Consider the following 17,241-nt stretch of genomic DNA (forward strand, 5'->3'; position numbering starts at 1 on the left):
TTTGGTCTGATGATCGAAATGTGGTTTATTAAAAGTTTTTTCTATTTCTACAAAAGTTCTTGTATATACTTTAATAATGGGATCAGCGGTTAATGGACAACACATTTCCTTATCTCTCGTTGTAGTAGATGTGTAGTGTAATCTTTCTTTATTTCACAGCAGTAGATATTCTCAAATCATAGTTCTACTCCCGCGAACAAGTGTGGAGTGAGTTCTTGCCGCGCAGTCCGGGAACTGATCATCAACTCATCGTCTCCATCTCCACATCGCGTCTCCCTCCCCACCCACCCGCCATCACCGCTGTCACCAACACAGCACAGGCAGCGGAGCGTCGGACGTCTAATCTCTCTGAGCCACGCGCAACACCATGTCGAGCCCGGCCGCATCCACACCGGCAAAGTCCGGCCAGATAGAGGAAATCCCTCTGCCTCCTCCGCTGCAGCCCGCAGTTCCACAGAATCGCTATGCCGGCTTCGTCGCTGGTATTTTCTCCGGCGTCACGAAGCTGTTTGTCGGGCACCCGTATGTCTTCAAGCTCTATTCTGCTGTTCTTCTGCGACGGTACTGACGGCCTGATTTCACCTCAGATTCGACACGATCAAGACGCGTCTGCAGACTGCGCCGGTGGAGCAATTCAAGGGCCCGCTAGACTGCTTTCTCCAGACCACGCGCAAAGAGGGCTTCAGAGCACTGTACAAAGGCGCAACGCCGCCGCTGCTGGGCTGGATGGCCATGGACTCGGTGTAACTACTCCCAACCTTTTCGACTCGATAGCATATGAGCTTCTCTAACGCAATTCGTGACGTACAGACAATTGGGGTCGCTGCATAACTACAGGATGCTGATGAAGCAGCATGTTTTCACGGACTGGGAAAAGCTGCCGCCGATCGGACACGCAATCTCGGGCATCTTTGCCGGGTGGACTGTCAGTTTCGTTGCTGCGCCTATTGAGCAGGTCAAGGTGAGACTGCAACGAGTGAAAGAATGTGTGTAATTCTTGGATTAACTTGCTATAGGCCCGATTACAAGTCCAGTACAATGCCGCGACAAAGACCTACACCGGCCCCATCCACTGCGCAGTAACTCTCTACAAGCAAGCCGGCATCCGCGGTCTCTACCGCGGCCTTTTCAGCACGATGATCTTCCGCTCATACTTCTTCTTCCTCTGGGGCTCGTACGATATCATGACGCACTGGGCTAAAGAAAACACAAAGCTCAGCACGGCCGCGATCAACTTCTGGGCGGGCGGGCTGAGCGCGCAGATATTCTGGACGCTCGCGTATCCGTCGGATGTCGTCAAGCAGACAATCATGATTGACAGTGTGACGCAGCCAAAGTTCAAGCGCTGGATCGATGCCGCGAAGTACGTCTATCAGACGCGGGGATATCGGGGGTTCTTTAGAGGTTTTGTGCCGAGCTCGATCAGGTACTCTTTTCTTTCTTATTTTTCATTATTCATATCTGAGCGCTAACATTGATCTTTTACAGAGCATTTCCTGCAAACGCCTCGGCGCTGGCTATGTTTGAGCTGGTGATGAGAACCATGGCGTAGTGTACAGTTTTGTATCTAGACATTTTCATATTTTTGGGCAATGAAGGCTTGCATTTGATATCCTTGCTCTTTTGAGCAATCAAAGAGGAACTGTAGATCTGTATGTATTTTAGACATTGCATATTATCCTCTATCCTCTCCTTTACTATCTCATCTCAGATATAATCCTTTCTATGTCATATAATACCTCTTTATCAATCATAAACCAGAACAGCTTCGAAAGTTGGGACTTTGCAAGCCGCATCGACGTTCAAAAAATTCCAAATTGAGTTTCATCCTCGACATCCCGAATCTTTTCAACGCGGAAGACAGACAAGTCTTGTAATTCAGAGACGTCGACAGCAATGGCGATAATACCAAAACCCTCGTTTTTCTTGCCGCGAGGGATTGTGGTCGGTGGACTGTACTCTGGTCGATATTATGCCAGCGGTAGCGGCGGGGTACTGCTACACACCGCGCGAGCGTTCTCGCAGTCCTGCGCGGTCAGATCAGACAAGAAGCCTTCTTCGACATCGAGAAAACCGCCGCATCTGAGAGGCGGCAGCAATGTCGGGAACATGAAGCTTGGGTCTGAGTTTGCAAAGAAGAAAGCCGAGGCACCGGCTGTGAATGCGGAGCAAGGCGTGCCGTTGCATGTGCCGGGGTTGACGGACGAGAAGGGGTTTGGGATTATCAAGACCAAGAAGGATTTAGAGAAGTTGTTGAAGAGCGTTGAAGGGAAGGAGGTGGTGATCAACGACCCGGATAATGTTTTAGGGCTGCCGAAGCATCTGCTGGAGAAAGTTGCTGCGCCGACTGCAGAGGAAACAAAGGAGCCGGCGCGCGCGCCCGGAGCAGCAGGCGGAGGCGGTGATATTATCGTCGATACCACGGTCGAAGAGAAAGACCAGAAGAAGGCGCATATGGGCTACCTACCAGCAGTTGTTTTTATCTCGCTGATGGCGGTCGTGCAGGCGGTCTCGATCTACCAGCCCGAGATCTGGAAGTCCGCGTGCACGGTGAGCCTGCCGTCCGCGCCGACGGGCACGCCAATCACGATCGACTTGCGCGTGCTGCTGACGAGCGCGTTCTCGGCGCCGTCGTTCTCGGACTGGGTGATCAACTCCTACGTCGGTTTTTTCTCGATCCGCGCGCTGTCGATGATCTTTGGGAACCTGACCGGGTTCGGGTTTATTGCCGTCTACCTCACCTACGCGAACCGCGCGCTGCTGTACGAGGCGTCGCGCACGCATCCAAAGTACGTCGAGGAGACCGACGACGAGGGAAATCCGGTCGAGCGCATCCGGCAGGTTACGCAGGCGGTCGAGGGCGTGACGTCGAATACTACGCTTGTGTTTAGTTTGGCGGCGTTCGCGGGGTGCATGATGCCCCACGTTATGCTACCGGTTCTGCCGAGCATCGGGCCGCTCCCGCTGCTTTCGCTTTCGATCATGGGAGTTTTGTAAGCTTTTTATATTTTTTTTTGGTGGTGTGGAGGGGATGGGTTGCTGACTAGATTGTGTGTTTTAGTGCGGATTTGTACAATATCGGAGTCACCCCTCGTCTGCCGGACATTTTACCAGCGTCGGCGACGTATTCGAGTAAACCAACTACAGACCCCAAGCCTGTGGCCACTAGCGCAGGCGGCGACGAGGAGGGCGCCGAGGCCACGGGCAAGAACGAGCAAGAGCAAGATAGGGCCGCCGGCGAAGATGAGACGGCGGCGGCGGGCGGGTTCATGACGAAGGTTAGACAGTCCAACACGGAGCACATCTACGGTCTGATTGGCGGCGCGGTGCTGTGGTTTTGCGCGGCGCGGTGGACGTCGGTTGGGGCGCGTCTGAGGGGCAACCGGAGGCTGCAGCTTGCGATGACGGAGATGTTTAAGCCGGAGAAGTCGCTTTGGGAGTACATCACGCTCAAGTAGTGAACTGAAACGCGGATCGTGATGCTGTTTCGGGAGTGTGTAGATACGTGTAAATAGAATAGAAGGGTTTCCAGAGTTTTTGAGCTGAAAAGAGCAGTACTGTTTCAGGGCCGAGGTTTCGGTTGGGAAGATACGGCACGTACGAAGGCAACGCGAACAGATGGTTCGGAGCAGCAGACATCCGCATCCGCCGGGCGTCGCGAGCCGGTCTAAAGCTGTCTTCTCTGCTGTCTTCTCTGCTGTCTTCTCAGCTGTGTTCGCGGGCGGGCGGTTACGAGAAGGTTTAAAGGCCAGGCGCGAAATGTGGCCGCGATAAAGCAGAGAAGTATACGCGGAGGCAGAGGGCGTAGAGATGCTGAGTAGAGCCTAGTAGAGAAGCGGTAGTGTAATGAGCCGCTTACAGATGCGAGGGGGTCGTATTGTCGTGAGCCCTGTCTGATCCATGTATCCGACGATGACGATGACGATGACGATGAGTAGATGAGAGATGAAAGAGATGAAGGAGGTGCTGTTACATAATACCCGAATATACAGCACCTGAGGATATCCGCGGACAGACGGAGAGGAGCGCGGGCTGAAACGCATCGCAGAGGTCGCGATAGTCGAACGTGCTGCGATTCCGTTCGCGGACCTGGCCGAGAGGAGGACTCTGCTGTGATTCTGCTGTGATTCTGTTTCTGGTCTGTGAAGGAGGAGGAGGAGATGATGAAGATGCTGTTGCAACTGTTGCTGCTGCTACAACACTGCTACTGCTACTGCTGCTACTGCATCTACTACATTTACAACCACTGCTGCTACAACTACACCCCGCACTCAAGCTATCGCGATAAGATCAGCGCGAGACCAGACGAAAACGGACGGAAACGGGGCCCAGCGGCCGAGAAACACATGACACCGCCGTACAAGTGCCTGTGTTCCGCCTGCCTAATCGGGCATCGCTACTCGCACAATCCCTGTCGCGTCGACGTCATTTGTCCCAACTCCTTCGTCCGGCCTTTATCACTATCGTGGCCTTCCTCTCTATATATCCGCACCCTCCCTGCTCTCTTCTCTGACCTCTCCCCCTCCACCTACTCTGTCCCGCCCAAATGTGTCTCATCCGCATGTCGCCCAGCTCCTACGACGACGCATACGTCTACAACCGCGGCTCCTACGCCAGTCGCCACAGCTACCACCACTCCCCTCCCCGGCACGCCGCCGTCGTCGTCGACGGCTTCGGCGAAGGCCACTACCGTCACTCCGCGTCCATGCACCGCCGCTCGCGTCTGCTCCATCCTCAGGAGGACGCAGACATCGCCGCAAACGCGGCCGCCCACGCCGCCGCTAGCGCAGTCAGAGAAGAGGCGTTCTACGACAGCCGTAGCCCTTCGCGCAACAGACACGAGAACGAGGCTTTTGCTGAGGGATACCGTGCCGGACGTGCTCACCACGTCTACTAGCCTGATCTCGTCAGTCGTTGATCAGCGCTGATCAGTCGCTGATCAGACGCTGACCAGTCTGGCTGCTTTCACTTCTCACATTCGGTTCTTATTATTGCTTTTTGGGTTGGTTCTTTTCATTCATGTCTTGATATTCTCGTTTGTCTTGTTTGGCGTGCCGTTATGTTTTTTGTCCTTGTTTGTTTTTGTCTTTGTTTGTTTTTGTCCTTAATTTTATTTTTGTTTCTATCTTTCTTATTACCCGATCTAATGTTTGCTATTTGTATTATATATATATGTATGTATGTACCAGGGATATGTATTTCTATGACATTCAACCTTCTGCTCCAGCAGAACTCAACAAGAAAAAGGAAAGAAAGAAAAAAAAAAAAATAGAAAATGAAATAACAGATATACTACCAACTCCGTTTTTGATGCATTCGCAAGTAAATATGTGTGTGTGCGTGTGTGAGACTATACCCGCTGCTTGGGCAGGAATATCTGGATCTCGTCCTCTCCTCTATCTCCTCCTTCTTTCTCATTCCCACCCGACGCGACGGCCGCCGTCGGCGCTAAACTTTTTCTCGTCGTCCGGGGTGTACTCTCGCTCGCTGGAGCAGCAGCAGAAGCAGCAACAGACGCAGCAGTACTCCCACTAACTGACCTCGCAGACGCACTCGCGCTGCGTTTGTCCGATGAGCTCGCAAGAATCATCCTCGTAAGCTGACCAACCTTATCCTTCAGCGCATCCCGCTGCAACTCCAACTCCCGCTTCTCGCGCTCCCACATCTCGCGCTCGCGAATCGCCCGCTCGTACGCCTCCTTGCGCACATCCGCCAACTCAACCTTGACGATCTCGGTCTCGGCGCGCTCGCGCTCGAGGTCGAGTCGCAGACTTTCGATGAGCGCAGTAGTAGCCACCGAGGTCGCCGCGTTCGTCGCCGACAGCGCGCGCGCAGGCGTGATTGTGATGTTCTTTGCCCGCGCCGCGAACCGCAGCGTGTTCAGAGTCTCGCCCGTGGATTGCTTCGAGGTCGCGTGCGGGTCAATCGTGCAAATCACACTGACGAGCGCTTGGCCGGAGAGCGAGTGCTGCAGCAGCCGCGTGAGCTTGCTATCGCGGTACGGGATGTGTGTCGACGATGAGGATCCGTCGCTGGTAGGAAGCTGACTGCTAGATGCTGACGACAGTCGCGAGATGATGGTTCCCAACGCCAGCAGCGAGCGATTGATGTACGCACCTTCTTTCCTCCGCTCCGCATCCGACGCCGCGCGCTCCGAACCCGCAAGATCGCAAAGACTGAGCACGCTGGTTGCGTTGTTCTCCGCGCGCTCAAAGAAGATCTGCAGGACCGCATGCGACCGCGACGAAACCGCGTTGTACTCTGTTCCCTCGGTCTTGCGCGCGCTGTCGCCCTTCGCAATCAGCTCGAGCAGCTCGGGCGCGCTGTCGACGCGGATACAGCGCAGGCCGCGCACGCGCACGAGGTCGGCTTGCTCCTGCAGCTTGAGCGCGTCAGAGGGAGTCGAGGGATTGAGCAGGTCGCGCACGCGCTCGTTGTAGATCTCTAGGTACGAGACCGAAATCACAGAGCCGTAGCCGGCTTTATCAAAGATATCAGCAATCGCAAGCGGAATCAGGCCCGGCGACGAGGGCACGCCTTGCATCGTGTACGTCTTTCCGGTGCCGGTCATGCCGTACGCAAATATGGTCCCGTGGTAGCCGTCCAGGACCGAAGAGATCACGCGCCGCGAAGCCTGTTCGTAGACGTCGCGCGAGGTCGCGCTGTCGTCGAAGACGTGGTCGAAGGTGAACGAGCCGACGTCAGGCGAGGTGAGCGAGTTTGCCGTCGCCGACCAGAGCGGGCTCTGCTGCTGCTGCTGCTGCTGGGCGTCGACGACAGGCTTCAGTCTGACGGAAACAGAGATCTTGGTCGGTATACTACTCGCAGCAGAGTGTGAGCTGCCGGTGGAAGAGTCGCTCTGCTGACGGACCATCGCGGTCGAGTCGGACTGGCTGACTTTGCGCGAGACGAGCGCGGGCGACGCGGTTGATCTGCGCGGCAGCGGCGAGGCAGCGGCCGGCGGGGCCATCATCATCGCGATGCCTCGTCTGGGCGAGGATTTGCTGCTGGCCAGAGCCGGTTGGTGCATCTGCATGGTGTATTGTAGAGGAAGAGAGGACCAGAGACGAGCAGGGGTGCTGGCAGAGAGTAAATAGCCAAGAAGCCAGCGAACCCCAGGCAACTCGTAAACAAACCAAAAGGAGGCTGAGTCACTGCTTACATCATTGCCAATGTCAGCAGCAGCGGTGCTCGTACTCCTGTGGCGATTGCGCCATCTGAGCCACGCAGCCACGCTGCACCGCCCGTTTTTCTGTTTACTTCCCCTTCACCAACCACCCCCAGGCGCCCTTCCCGAATCCCCCGTCCCGGCCGCCGTATTCCGTCCGCGAGAGCAGCAGCAATGAGCATGATCCAGGCAATGACGCAGCCGGGTGCGCCGGTGACGCCGACAGTCGCGAGCCCGGCGTCGAAGCACACCTGTCCGCACTGCGCGCAGTCCTTCACCCGACACCACAATCTCAAGTCGCATCTGCTCACCCATTCCCACGAGAAGCCCTTCACCTGCTCGACCTGCAACTCCAAGTTCAGGCGGCTGCACGATCTCAAGCGCCACTCGAAGCTGCATACCGGCGAAAAGCCCTACGTCTGCAACAAGTGCGGCCGCAAGTTCGCCCGCGGCGACGCCCTCGCCCGTCATGGCAAGGGCGCAAACGGCTGCGCTGGCCGCGCTGATGGCGATAACTCGGACGAAGACGACGACGACGACGACGACCGCCAGCAGCAGGTTCACCAGCAGGTCCAGCAGCAGCAGCAGGCCCAGCAGCAGGCTCAGCAGGCCCAGCAACAGGCCCAGCAGCAGCAGGCGCACGACTATCTGGCCCACAAGCGCACCTCCCTGCCCGCCATCCGCACGCCGGACCAGCAGCCTCAGCAGCCTCAGAAGCAGCCTCTCTACCAGCAGTCCTTCTCCGCAGAGTCCCCGCGCATCCTCTCGCCTCTGCCCCACGCCTACCAGCAGCCTCCGCCTCCTCCGCCGTCGGCGCCGCATCACCAGCCGCCTCCCGTGCACCAGCAGCAGCCACAACAGCAGCAAGCCGGCCCGCCCTCGCAGTCGCCTGCATCGGCCGCGCTCTACTCCAACTTTGGCACCCTCATACCCCAGGGCGGACCCGGCGGCCCTGGCTCGACGCAGAACGCAAACGCCTTCCTCCAGAACCAGCCCTATCTGCAGGCCCAGGCTGCCGTCTCCGCCGCCGCCGGCCATCACCACTCGACGATCGAGGAGAGTCTGTGGGGATACGTCAGAGGCCTCGAGGATCGACTGCGAGACTCTGAAGAGCGCCTCCAGCGCGCCGAGAACCGTATCGGTTTCCTCGAGCGCGAGCTGATGGCAAACAAGCGATGATCAAAGTGAAAAATATGTCCTTGTGTTTTTGTCTGCTTCTCTTTGTAGTCTTCTGCTTATGCGCTGCTCTTTTCGTCGACCGGTTCAGTCCTTGATTATCGTATATAGTATGCTTGAGGTGCTCTGATGGTGGAAGGTGGGTGTAGGGTGTTTTTATTTTGTCGTACTTTCAGATTGCTATTCTTTTTGGGCTCATCTGTCTGTGTATTCTAGTTGTTTTGTGATTTTATTGTTCTTTCGTTCGTTTATGATACTCTTTGTCTTTACTATGACTGTCTTTACTATGATAGTGGCTAAACTGCTCAGTACATCTCAGTTGAACTACGACAGCGTGTAATAGCTGTGTAAATTAGTACTGTTCCTTCATCCTCTCTATCTACGCAAACTGCTGATATCCACCATCCATTATTCTCTATTCTTCTCCTTCTTCTCCTTTCTCCTCCGATATCGAAGGCTGAGAGCCAGACCGCGCCTCCCCCTGCCCTGCCGCATCCTGGCGGGTGGACATCCGGTTAGGGTTCTCAGTGGCTAAACCAGCCCGCGACTCATCCACATCCTTACTCTTCCTGTAGATCTTAGATCGTTATTGTTTATTGTAGTAGTAAGGCTAGCTAAACAGACCGAGGTCGTCGTCATCGTCATCGTCGTCATCGGCCAGGACGGCGTTGCTACTGCCGTCGCCCATCATGCTCATCATCGAGTCGCCAAACGACATGCCGTCGGCGGTCCCCGTAAGATCATCCATCTTGATGTCGTTGTCGAGATCAACCACGTCGCCGCTCGAAAACGGCTCGAATTTATGCTCGCTCTCTTCAGTGTTTGTCTTTACAGCTCCGTTGTTGTTATTCTGCGCTGAGGTACCAGCAGCAGCAGCAGCAGCCACGAGCTCCTCAGGCAGCTCGACGGTTTCGGCCATGCTCTCGACGTCAAAGTCGTCATCGTACGAGCCGCGGACAATACCGTTCGGATTCTTTACTCGGCTCTTGGTGGCGTAGTCGAATAAGGGCGCGGCGTCGTGCATGTCTTTTGTGAATTTGTCGATTGCGGCGGAGATGCCGCGCGCGTTGGACGCGAAGGCGCGGTAGATGTCCTCGGCTGGGGGGATGTTAGCTTTTGATCTTGTTCACTAAGAAACAGAAAACGGAGTTATAAAATAGAGATGTAGAGGATGCTCACGTTTGGTTCCGGGATCTGACTTTGATAGTGCGCGAAGAAGATTGGGCGTAGCGACCCGCAGTTGTAATAGCTACATCACCACACGTCAGTCTTCTGATCCTCTATAAGAGCATCGTAACAAATATCAATAAAGCAGCATTACCTCCTCATACAGCTCATCAAGCTTCTTCAGTCCTTCGTTCAGCTCGTCCGCTGACTTTAGCGTACCGGTCCCTTGTTGGTCCCCGTTCGATCCCGGCGGGAAACTATCAGCCTGCTGCTTAACCGCCGAGGCCACAAACGCAAGCGGCAGGTCGTCGTCCAGGTCGATTGCAATATTACTCGAGACGTCGATCAATCCGCCTCCGTTCATACTGTTGTTGCTGTTCGTGCTGCTGCTGAAGTTGTTGTTGTTGCTGCTGCTGCTGTTTGCGCTGAAGGTGTTACCGGGTGTATTGCTCCCCGACGCTAATTGTGAGGAAAACATTGAATTCTGCTGCTGCTGCGACTGGTCTTTGGCTGCACTGAGGTTTGGTGTGAAAGATGGCTGCTGGTGCTGCTGTTGGTGCTGCGACAGCATGGGAGACCGTCACACTTGGATCGGGATCAGTGAGGTCGCCGTCGTCGTTCCTGTTCAAACGCACAACAATCTACTAAATACCAGATTCTGCTCAAGAGTCTCTGCCGGCTGTGTCATATAAGAAGCATATTGTATTCCAGATACAGATTGAAGATACTCATATGCTTTGCTCTTTGTGGCGCTGACACTTCCGAGGCGTTTGTACTGATCAGAGGCAACGCCGGGCATCTCCATCAGCAAGCCTTCGCAACGCCATCCACCTCAGAGATCTTCAACAAACCCCATTTGCCCCAGCCAAGTCTAATAACCAACCACAAGCCATGGGTGCTTTACTATCTGTCCCGATGCTGGCCCTGCCGGCGCTGTCGAGCGCGGGAATGTATGTCGCCTCGTGCTTCGGAGCGGCGGCGTGCTCGACGCTGTGCAATACGTGCAAGTCGTGCTCGAATAGTATCTCGACGCGGATTGCGTATGCGCTTTTGTTTATTGTGAATTCTATTGTATGTTGCTAGTTGTTTCTGAGAGGTGTTTGCGGAGTGTGGTGCTGACTGGAATATAGCTTTCGTGGGTGATGTTATCGAGCTGGGCGATTGACAAGATCAAGTCGCTGACGCACGATATGGTCGACGTGCGGTGCTTTGGAACACAGTGCACTGGCTTTGTGTCGGTGAGTGTTGGACTTAAGTGTTTAGTGATTGCGTGGCCGACGCTGACATTTCGAATCATAGGTGCATAGGATCAACTTTGCGCTCATGGTCTTCCACGCCATCCTGGCCGTCTTCCTTGTCGGTGTCCACTCCGTGCGCAACAAGCGCTCAGATATCCAGAACGGTTACTGGGGACCCAAGATCATCGCCTGGATGTTTTTGCTTGTGGTTTCGTTCTTGATTCCCGACGCTTTCTTTGTGTTTTGGGGAAACCACATTGCAATCATCGGCGCCTTCATCTTCATCCTCTACGGTCTGATCCTGCTTGTTGATTTCGCTCACTCGTGGGCCGAGATTTGTCTCAACAAGATCGAGACCTACGACTCTCGCGCATGGCGCTTCATTCTCGTCGGATCCACGCTTGGAATGTATATCGCCTCGATCGTGCTCACAATCATCATGTACGTTTTCTTCGCCAAGAGCGGCTGCGGCATGAACCAGGCCGCCATCACAATCAACCTGATCTTGCTCTTCATCGTCTCTGCTATCTCCGTCAACACCACCGTGCAGGAGTACAACCCGCAGGCCGGTCTCGCGCAGTCCGCGATCGTGTCGGTGTACTGCACGTACTTGACCATGACGGCCGTCGCCGGCGAGCCTGACGACAAACAATGCAACCCGCTCATTCGCTCGCGCGGAACCCGCACCGCGTCCGTCATCATCGGCGCGATCTTCACCATCCTCGCGATCGCATACACCACGATCCGCGCCGCCACACGCACCTCGGGCACGGTCGAGGACAGCTACGGGTACACGCCCGTCAACCAGACTGTCACGCAGCAGCCCGGACGCAACTCGATGCGCATCGAGGCGATTCGCGCGGCGGTGGACGCCGGCTCGCTGCCGCAGTCGGCGCTGTACGAGCTCGACGAGGATTCGGACGACGAGGGCGACGGCAGCGACACCGAGTACAACTACAGCGTGTTCCACTTTATCTTTATGCTGGCGACGCAGTGGACGGCTACGTTGCTGACGATGCAGGTCGACAAGGACGACGAGATGAGCTTTGTGCCTGTCGGCCGAACGTACTTTTACACATGGGTCAAGATTGTGAGCGCGTGGATATGCTTCGCGCTCTACACCTGGACGCTGGTGGCGCCGATCGTGGCTCCGGACCGGTTCGGCAATTACTGAAACGGAAATGTGAATAGTCAGAGATAGATTTTATTTATTTTTACCTCATGTCAAACGGTGTTGTTTGTGAGTTGGTTGCTGGGTTGCGTTGGTTTTTGTATGCATAATTGGTACTATTTGATGTTTTGCAGTTGAGCTGGGTTGATGTATTTGATAGCATCAGAAGTCGTGTGTAATGTGTGTAATTAATCTGTATTTACAATTTCTTTTGAATTTCCTGGAATGAAGGAGGATCTTGATCAAGGTCTTCGAGGACGAGATTGATAGTCCTGTCATCGAGCGTTGCGAGCTGCGCTATTGTCCATTTCTCTGAAAGAAGAGAGACCCTGTAGATATCAGCTAATGCCCAGTAAGAGAAGAGAAAGAAAAACATACCATCGCATGCGCTTTCTCATCTCTGCCTTTTCATGGCCAGGAATCCGTTGCCTAACCGCCGCCCTCAACACCCCAAGTCTCTCGATCGCGCACCCGAACGGCTCGTCTCCGATCTCAGACTCGATTCGTTTGCGGACGATGCTGGCCATCTTTGGCCCGTTGCCGTTGGTCGAGACCATGACCTGCAACGGGCCGTCGCGGTACATGCTTCCAAAGTAGAAATCGCACTCACGCGGCACGTCGGCGACGTTGACGGGGATGTGCAGCGCGTGGCAGGCGGTGTAGATCTCGGTTGAGACCGAGGGGGAGTCGATTGCGACGAGGACCATGGCCGGTCGCGAAGGGCCTTCGGATGGGAGGTCGGTTGAGATTGAGAAGGGGCGCGGGATGTGGGTGATTTGGGAGCGAGAGAGGCGATGACGGAGTTCGGGCGAGAGACCGTCTTGTGGGCAGACGACGGTGATGCGCGCGTCGGCGGCAAGGAGGTGGGAGACGCGGGAGGTTGCGACTGAGCCGCCTCCGACGATTGTAACTGGTTTGTCTGTAGAGGAGGAGAGGTTAGTAGAGGGTGGTGGAGTAGGCGCGATGATGATGATGATGATGCTTACCTTTCAGCTGCCAGGCGACGATCAGTGATCCGCCTCCTTTGATGTCGGGGAACTCCTCTTCTGCTGAATAGTTCAGTCAATCTACAACCTCTTATATTCACCTTCCAACCACTCAAATCATACCTGCTCCAGTTGCTGCCATTGCTGATGCGGATAAAGACCTCATCGCCGCAATATTTTTATTTCAATTCTCCCAAATCCCATCTCGAAGCCGCACCAGCTCTTCCTCTTCCTCTCTTCCTCTTCTCACACTCCCGCCGACTGGCCCAATGGCCCTTTTGTCGTTCGGCTCCAATTCATGCTGTCAGCTCTCGCACGTGTCTGCTGAGGATTTATACCTGCCTACGCGGGTCCCCGTGCGCGAACTCCCGCTGTCAAAAACGACGGAGATCAGGTCGAACGGGAACCATACCTTACTCTTCGATCGCTCTACAAACCAGCTTTTCGCTGCCGGCGACAACGCAGCCGGACAGTGCTGTGTTGGTCCAGAGTTTGGAGCCTCATGTCTGTCTGTGTTTAAAGAAGTGCAGCCTTCGGTGTTTGATCCGCAGGAAAACTGGATACCCGAGTACGTGGCTGCGGGCTGGGAATTCTCAGTCATCGTCGCAACCCACCGCGAGACGTGCGAGCAAGCGATCTTCGTCGCCGGCGCAGGCAGCAAAGGCGAGCTTGCGCTCGGGTCTGACATGCGTTCAGCTCCTGTGCCTGTCCGCGTAGATGCAGCAGAGCTCCTCGACGGAGGACGAAGGAGGATCGTCCAGATCAGCGCCGGGCTCGCGCACGTCGTCGTCTTGCTTGACGATTTCTCGGTCTGGGGGTGGGGAAGTTGTCGCAAGGGACAGCTGGGCAGCGCGAATAGTGCGCTCAAGTGCGCGTATGTTCCCGTGCGCGTCGTCGATGGCGAGCGCTTGTCGGATTGGTTTCGGCCTGTGAAAGTCGTCTGCGGCCGCGAGTTCACGGGGCTAATTGATGCTGAGGGACGGGTCGTGGTGCTGATGGACAATTTGTCTAAGAACAGCGATCGTCATGGAATTGTGCGCGATGTGCCGCCGGCGAAGCAGGTAGGCTCGGACTGGAAGGACTTTCAATGCGGATGGAGTACGCTGCACGTGCTGCTCGGGACAGGCCAGATTCTGTCGTGGGGAAACAACTCGCACATGCAGCATGCACCGGCGGATGCGCCAGAAGCCGAGCTGATGGCCTGTGGAAGCGAGCACACGCTGGTTTACAGTCGGCGAGAAGGGGTGTTTGCATGGGGATGGGGAGAGCATGGGAACTGTGGGGACTCGGTCGATCGCGCGAGCGGGGACGTGAATGTCGGACGCGCGGCGAAGGTCTACGAGGGAGACGTTGGATTTTTGGGGGCTGGATGTGCCACGTCGTGGATAGGTGTTGGTGTATGATAGCAGGAGCTGTGGGTGTCGAGGAGGTCTTAGATGCGTACCCAGGATAGTCTGCGCTGTGCAGGGTCGCTGCGTCTGTGTTGTTCTGGATACTAACACCCGAAAGCAGCGATCTGATATCTTCGAGCCCATCACTCCTACACAAGCAGAATAAAACAAACAATTGAAACAAGAACAAACAAACAAGCAAAATCCACCTTCTGCCTCCTTCAAATTCACCCGCGCTCAGCAGCTGAAAGACAAATCCGCGCAGACACCGCGGAACCAGAAACCACCGCATTGTGCGCGCGAGGCTCGCGCTCACCCAAAACACTCCTCCGCCGCCGCTCCCCACCGCCGCTTCCTCACTTTCCTCCTCCGCTGCTCCACCACCAACCCGCCTGCTCCCGCGATGTCCGTCGACCCGGAGAAGAGGCAGAGTCTGCGTAAGTTGTCTGCTTTCACTGCTGTGCCCATTGCACTGCTTCCCCTCGCTGAACCACCTCAACTGACCTTTCCTTGCTCCTCCCAGCTTCTTATCCCGCAGCCGCGCCACACAAACACCACCAACAACAACTCCAGCAGACCCCACAAGCACATCCCTCCGCGGCGAAACCACTCGCCTCAACCCCCGCAGACTCGAAAGACGGCTTCTTCGGCCGCTTCTTCGCCGTCTTCTGCTGCGGCGGCGGCGACTCGTCGAGCCACAACACCGCATACGAAGATACCGGCAGCGTGCACGTCCGCCGAGGCGGCGGCAGCGGCGCCGGCACGTCCAGCCAGATTGGAGCCTCCGTCTCCAGCGGCGTAGGCAGCCAAAAATCCTCCGCAGCAACAGCAGCTGCCGCCGGCCTCCGCCGGTCGTCGACCAACGTGCGCGACTCGGCCTCGGCGAGGCTACGCGACTCGGATAAGGACTCGGACGAGAAACCGCGGGAGGACGAGGACGAGGACGAGCTGACTGGCGAGCTGCCGGCGGTGAAGTCGCACGACATCATCATTGACGAGAAAGGCCGCGGGCGGCAGCACCAGCATGTGGCGGATAATCATAATATGAGCAGATCGGGCAGCCACAGCAGTCCCCACCGGCGCAGCAGTGTCGCGAGAACGCCGTCGACGACGTCGATGACGATTGACGACGAGCTGCTGGCGGCCGCCCGGGACGCGTCGCTGTCTGATCGCAAGTCTATAGACAACCTGAATAGCACTCCGTCGGCGACCGAAGCGTCGCCGCCTTATAACGCAGACGGGAAGAGCGACCACGGGACCGCGCACGCAGGCGCTAGCAGCAGAGGAAGCTCGACACCGACCGCCGGGTCAGCAGCAGCGAGCTACTCCTCGCGCGACGAATCACCTACTCCCCTATCCCGCACACACACCGCGCTGTCGCGCGAGGAAGAAAGCATACTCGCGCGCGGCCGCGTCGAGGTCTACCACCCGCTGCAGCACGACCAAGTGACCGAGTACGGGCCCGCGACGCCTACCGATCCGGACGCGATCCCGCCGACGACGCTGCTGGCGCCGGTACAGGACGAGTTCAAGGATCGCAAGTGTCTTGTTCTCGATCTGGATGAGACGCTCGTGCATAGTAGTTTCAAGTACCTGCCCCAGGCAGACTTTGTCATTCCGGTCGAGATTGAGGGACAGTTCCACAACGTGTACGTTATCAAACGGCCTGGCGTTGATGATTTTCTGAAACGGGTCGGGCAGATGTATGAGATTGTTGTGTTTACTGCTTCCGTGAGCAAGTACGGCGACCCACTTCTAGACCAGCTCGACATCCATCACGTCGTGCACCACCGGCTGTTTCGAGAGAGCTGCTACAACCACCAAGGCAACTACGTCAAAGACCTCTCGCAGCTCGGCCGGCCGCTCGAAAACATAATCATTCTCGACAACTCGCCTGCCTCCTACATCTTCCACCCGCAGCACGCGCTCCCGATCTCGAGCTGGTTTTCAGACACGCACGACAACGAGCTTCTCGACATCATCCCTTTCCTCGAAGATCTCGCCAGTCTCGATCTGCATGACGTGAGCTTGGTGCTCGACGTCGGGATTCCAAAGTACACGACCATGAAGTCGCCTCAGGAGGCAATGGCATACACTCCTATTTAAGAAAAGAAGAAGAGAGCGGGTTTTTGTTTTTGTTCATATGAGGTTTTTTATACTGTTTGTGTGGTTTGTTCGCATCCCGGATTGTACTTTAGTTTGGCTCTGCATGCGTACGGAGCATATAGCTCGTGTTTGCTTCTATTCTATCTACGTTTGCAAATAGTCTCCGTTTCTCTATTGCATTTCAGTATATATTGTTTCCATCTATCTATTTATCTATATATATATAGAGAGAGAGTGTGTGTGTGTGATTATGGCGAAATGTTTCCCAGCACGGTTCGAGTAGATTTTATTATTTCCTCTTTGTTTGATACAGTTGCAGAGTCTTTTGATTGTCGGTTTCCATTTTCTGAGTTTGGCCATTCTTGAGTTAGTTTGAAGTATTTATTTTTCATATATCGCGTTGTTTCTGATGACTAGTAGTATTTGTTTATCTTCCATTCCTTTTCTTTCGTTGTTTTTACATCATGTACTAATACAGAAGACTCAAATTCATACTTTAAACATTTGTACGTGGAAAAGAATGAAGATTCGTCTGAACAGCAGGCATAAAACACCAATGATAATCATGACCCAAAAAGCAATAAACAAAAACTCGACAAATAAGCAAAATAAACCGTTCTTCTTCACAGGCAAGAGACAACAGAAATCAACCAACAATCAAATTCACAATCTCCTCCCCACGAAGCCGGACTCGTCCGTCGCGAAGCACTTCAAATAGATCTTGGTCGTAAAACCCTCGCGACATTATATTCCGCACCTTGACGTTGCCGAGAACTTTTATGCCCCCGATCGTGAGGATTTTCATGCGCGGCGCGGAGGAGGAGGAGGAGGAGGATGA

General features: G+C 55.2%; 9 protein-coding genes across 9 annotated transcripts; 6 read left to right on the forward strand and 3 right to left on the reverse strand.

The window, feature by feature from the left end:
- The first annotated feature begins 21 nt into the window (after positions 1-21).
- On the forward strand, positions 22-1,724 carry BZA70DRAFT_10287 (uncharacterized protein). Its single transcript, XM_064909336.1, has 5 exons — positions 22-522; positions 588-743; positions 811-961; positions 1,017-1,426; positions 1,489-1,724. Exons 1-5 carry the CDS (start codon positions 368-370, stop codon positions 1,550-1,552), a joined length of 936 nt encoding a protein of 311 aa, XP_064770365.1. The 5' UTR covers positions 22-367; the 3' UTR covers positions 1,553-1,724.
- BZA70DRAFT_10212 (uncharacterized protein) lies at positions 1,725-3,538 on the forward strand. Its single transcript, XM_064909331.1, has 2 exons — positions 1,725-2,993; positions 3,062-3,538. Exons 1-2 carry the CDS (start codon positions 1,897-1,899, stop codon positions 3,456-3,458), a joined length of 1,494 nt encoding a protein of 497 aa, XP_064770366.1. The 5' UTR covers positions 1,725-1,896; the 3' UTR covers positions 3,459-3,538.
- Positions 3,539-5,238: 1,700 nt separating this feature from the next.
- On the reverse strand, positions 5,239-6,704 carry BZA70DRAFT_271020 (kinesin motor domain-containing protein). The gene has a single exon (XM_064911408.1). It carries the CDS (start codon positions 6,569-6,571, stop codon positions 5,351-5,353), a length of 1,221 nt encoding a protein of 406 aa, XP_064770367.1. The 5' UTR covers positions 6,572-6,704; the 3' UTR covers positions 5,239-5,350.
- Positions 6,705-7,342: 638 nt separating this feature from the next.
- Positions 7,343-8,347, forward strand: BZA70DRAFT_286699 (uncharacterized protein; the record flags this gene model as incomplete). The annotated part of the gene is made up of 1 exon (XM_064913890.1): positions 7,343-8,347. One exon carries the CDS (start codon positions 7,343-7,345, stop codon positions 8,345-8,347), a length of 1,005 nt encoding a protein of 334 aa, XP_064770368.1.
- Positions 8,348-9,001: 654 nt separating this feature from the next.
- BZA70DRAFT_308214 (uncharacterized protein) lies at positions 9,002-10,215 on the reverse strand (the record flags this gene model as incomplete). Its single annotated transcript, XM_064914850.1, has 3 exons — positions 9,666-10,215; positions 9,524-9,593; positions 9,002-9,442 (listed from the first exon to the last, which is right to left on the reverse strand). Coding segments are annotated over exons 1-3 (927 nt in total), but the record flags the coding sequence as incomplete, so codon positions are not given.
- BZA70DRAFT_271028 (serine incorporator/TMS membrane protein) lies at positions 10,216-12,107 on the forward strand. The gene is made up of 3 exons (XM_064911409.1): positions 10,216-10,582; positions 10,642-10,749; positions 10,811-12,107. The coding sequence occupies exons 1-3, from the start codon at positions 10,403-10,405 to the stop codon at positions 11,921-11,923; spliced, it is 1,401 nt and encodes a 466-aa protein (XP_064770370.1). The 5' UTR covers positions 10,216-10,402; the 3' UTR covers positions 11,924-12,107.
- On the reverse strand, positions 12,108-13,071 carry BZA70DRAFT_271031 (putative NAD(P)-binding-domain-containing protein). Its single transcript, XM_064911410.1, has 4 exons — positions 13,030-13,071; positions 12,907-12,969; positions 12,299-12,839; positions 12,108-12,249 (listed from the first exon to the last, which is right to left on the reverse strand). Exons 1-4 carry the CDS (start codon positions 13,046-13,048, stop codon positions 12,120-12,122), a joined length of 753 nt encoding a protein of 250 aa, XP_064770371.1. The 5' UTR covers positions 13,049-13,071; the 3' UTR covers positions 12,108-12,119.
- Positions 13,072-14,633, forward strand: BZA70DRAFT_271033 (regulator of chromosome condensation 1/beta-lactamase-inhibitor protein II). The gene has a single exon (XM_064911411.1). The coding sequence runs from the start codon at positions 13,176-13,178 to the stop codon at positions 14,307-14,309; it is 1,134 nt and encodes a 377-aa protein (XP_064770372.1). The 5' UTR covers positions 13,072-13,175; the 3' UTR covers positions 14,310-14,633.
- Positions 14,634-15,413: 780 nt separating this feature from the next.
- BZA70DRAFT_235089 (NIF-domain-containing protein) lies at positions 15,414-16,403 on the forward strand (the record flags this gene model as incomplete). Its single annotated transcript, XM_064910326.1, has 1 exon — positions 15,414-16,403. One exon carries the CDS (start codon positions 15,414-15,416, stop codon positions 16,401-16,403), a length of 990 nt encoding a protein of 329 aa, XP_064770373.1.
- Positions 16,404-17,241: the final 838 nt, after the last annotated feature.

Source organism: Myxozyma melibiosi (genome assembly GCF_037950935.1).
Source record: "Myxozyma melibiosi strain Phaff 52-87 chromosome Unknown BZA70scaffold_1, whole genome shotgun sequence".
NCBI classification, from domain to species: Eukaryota; Fungi; Ascomycota; class Lipomycetes; order Lipomycetales; family Lipomycetaceae; genus Myxozyma; species Myxozyma melibiosi.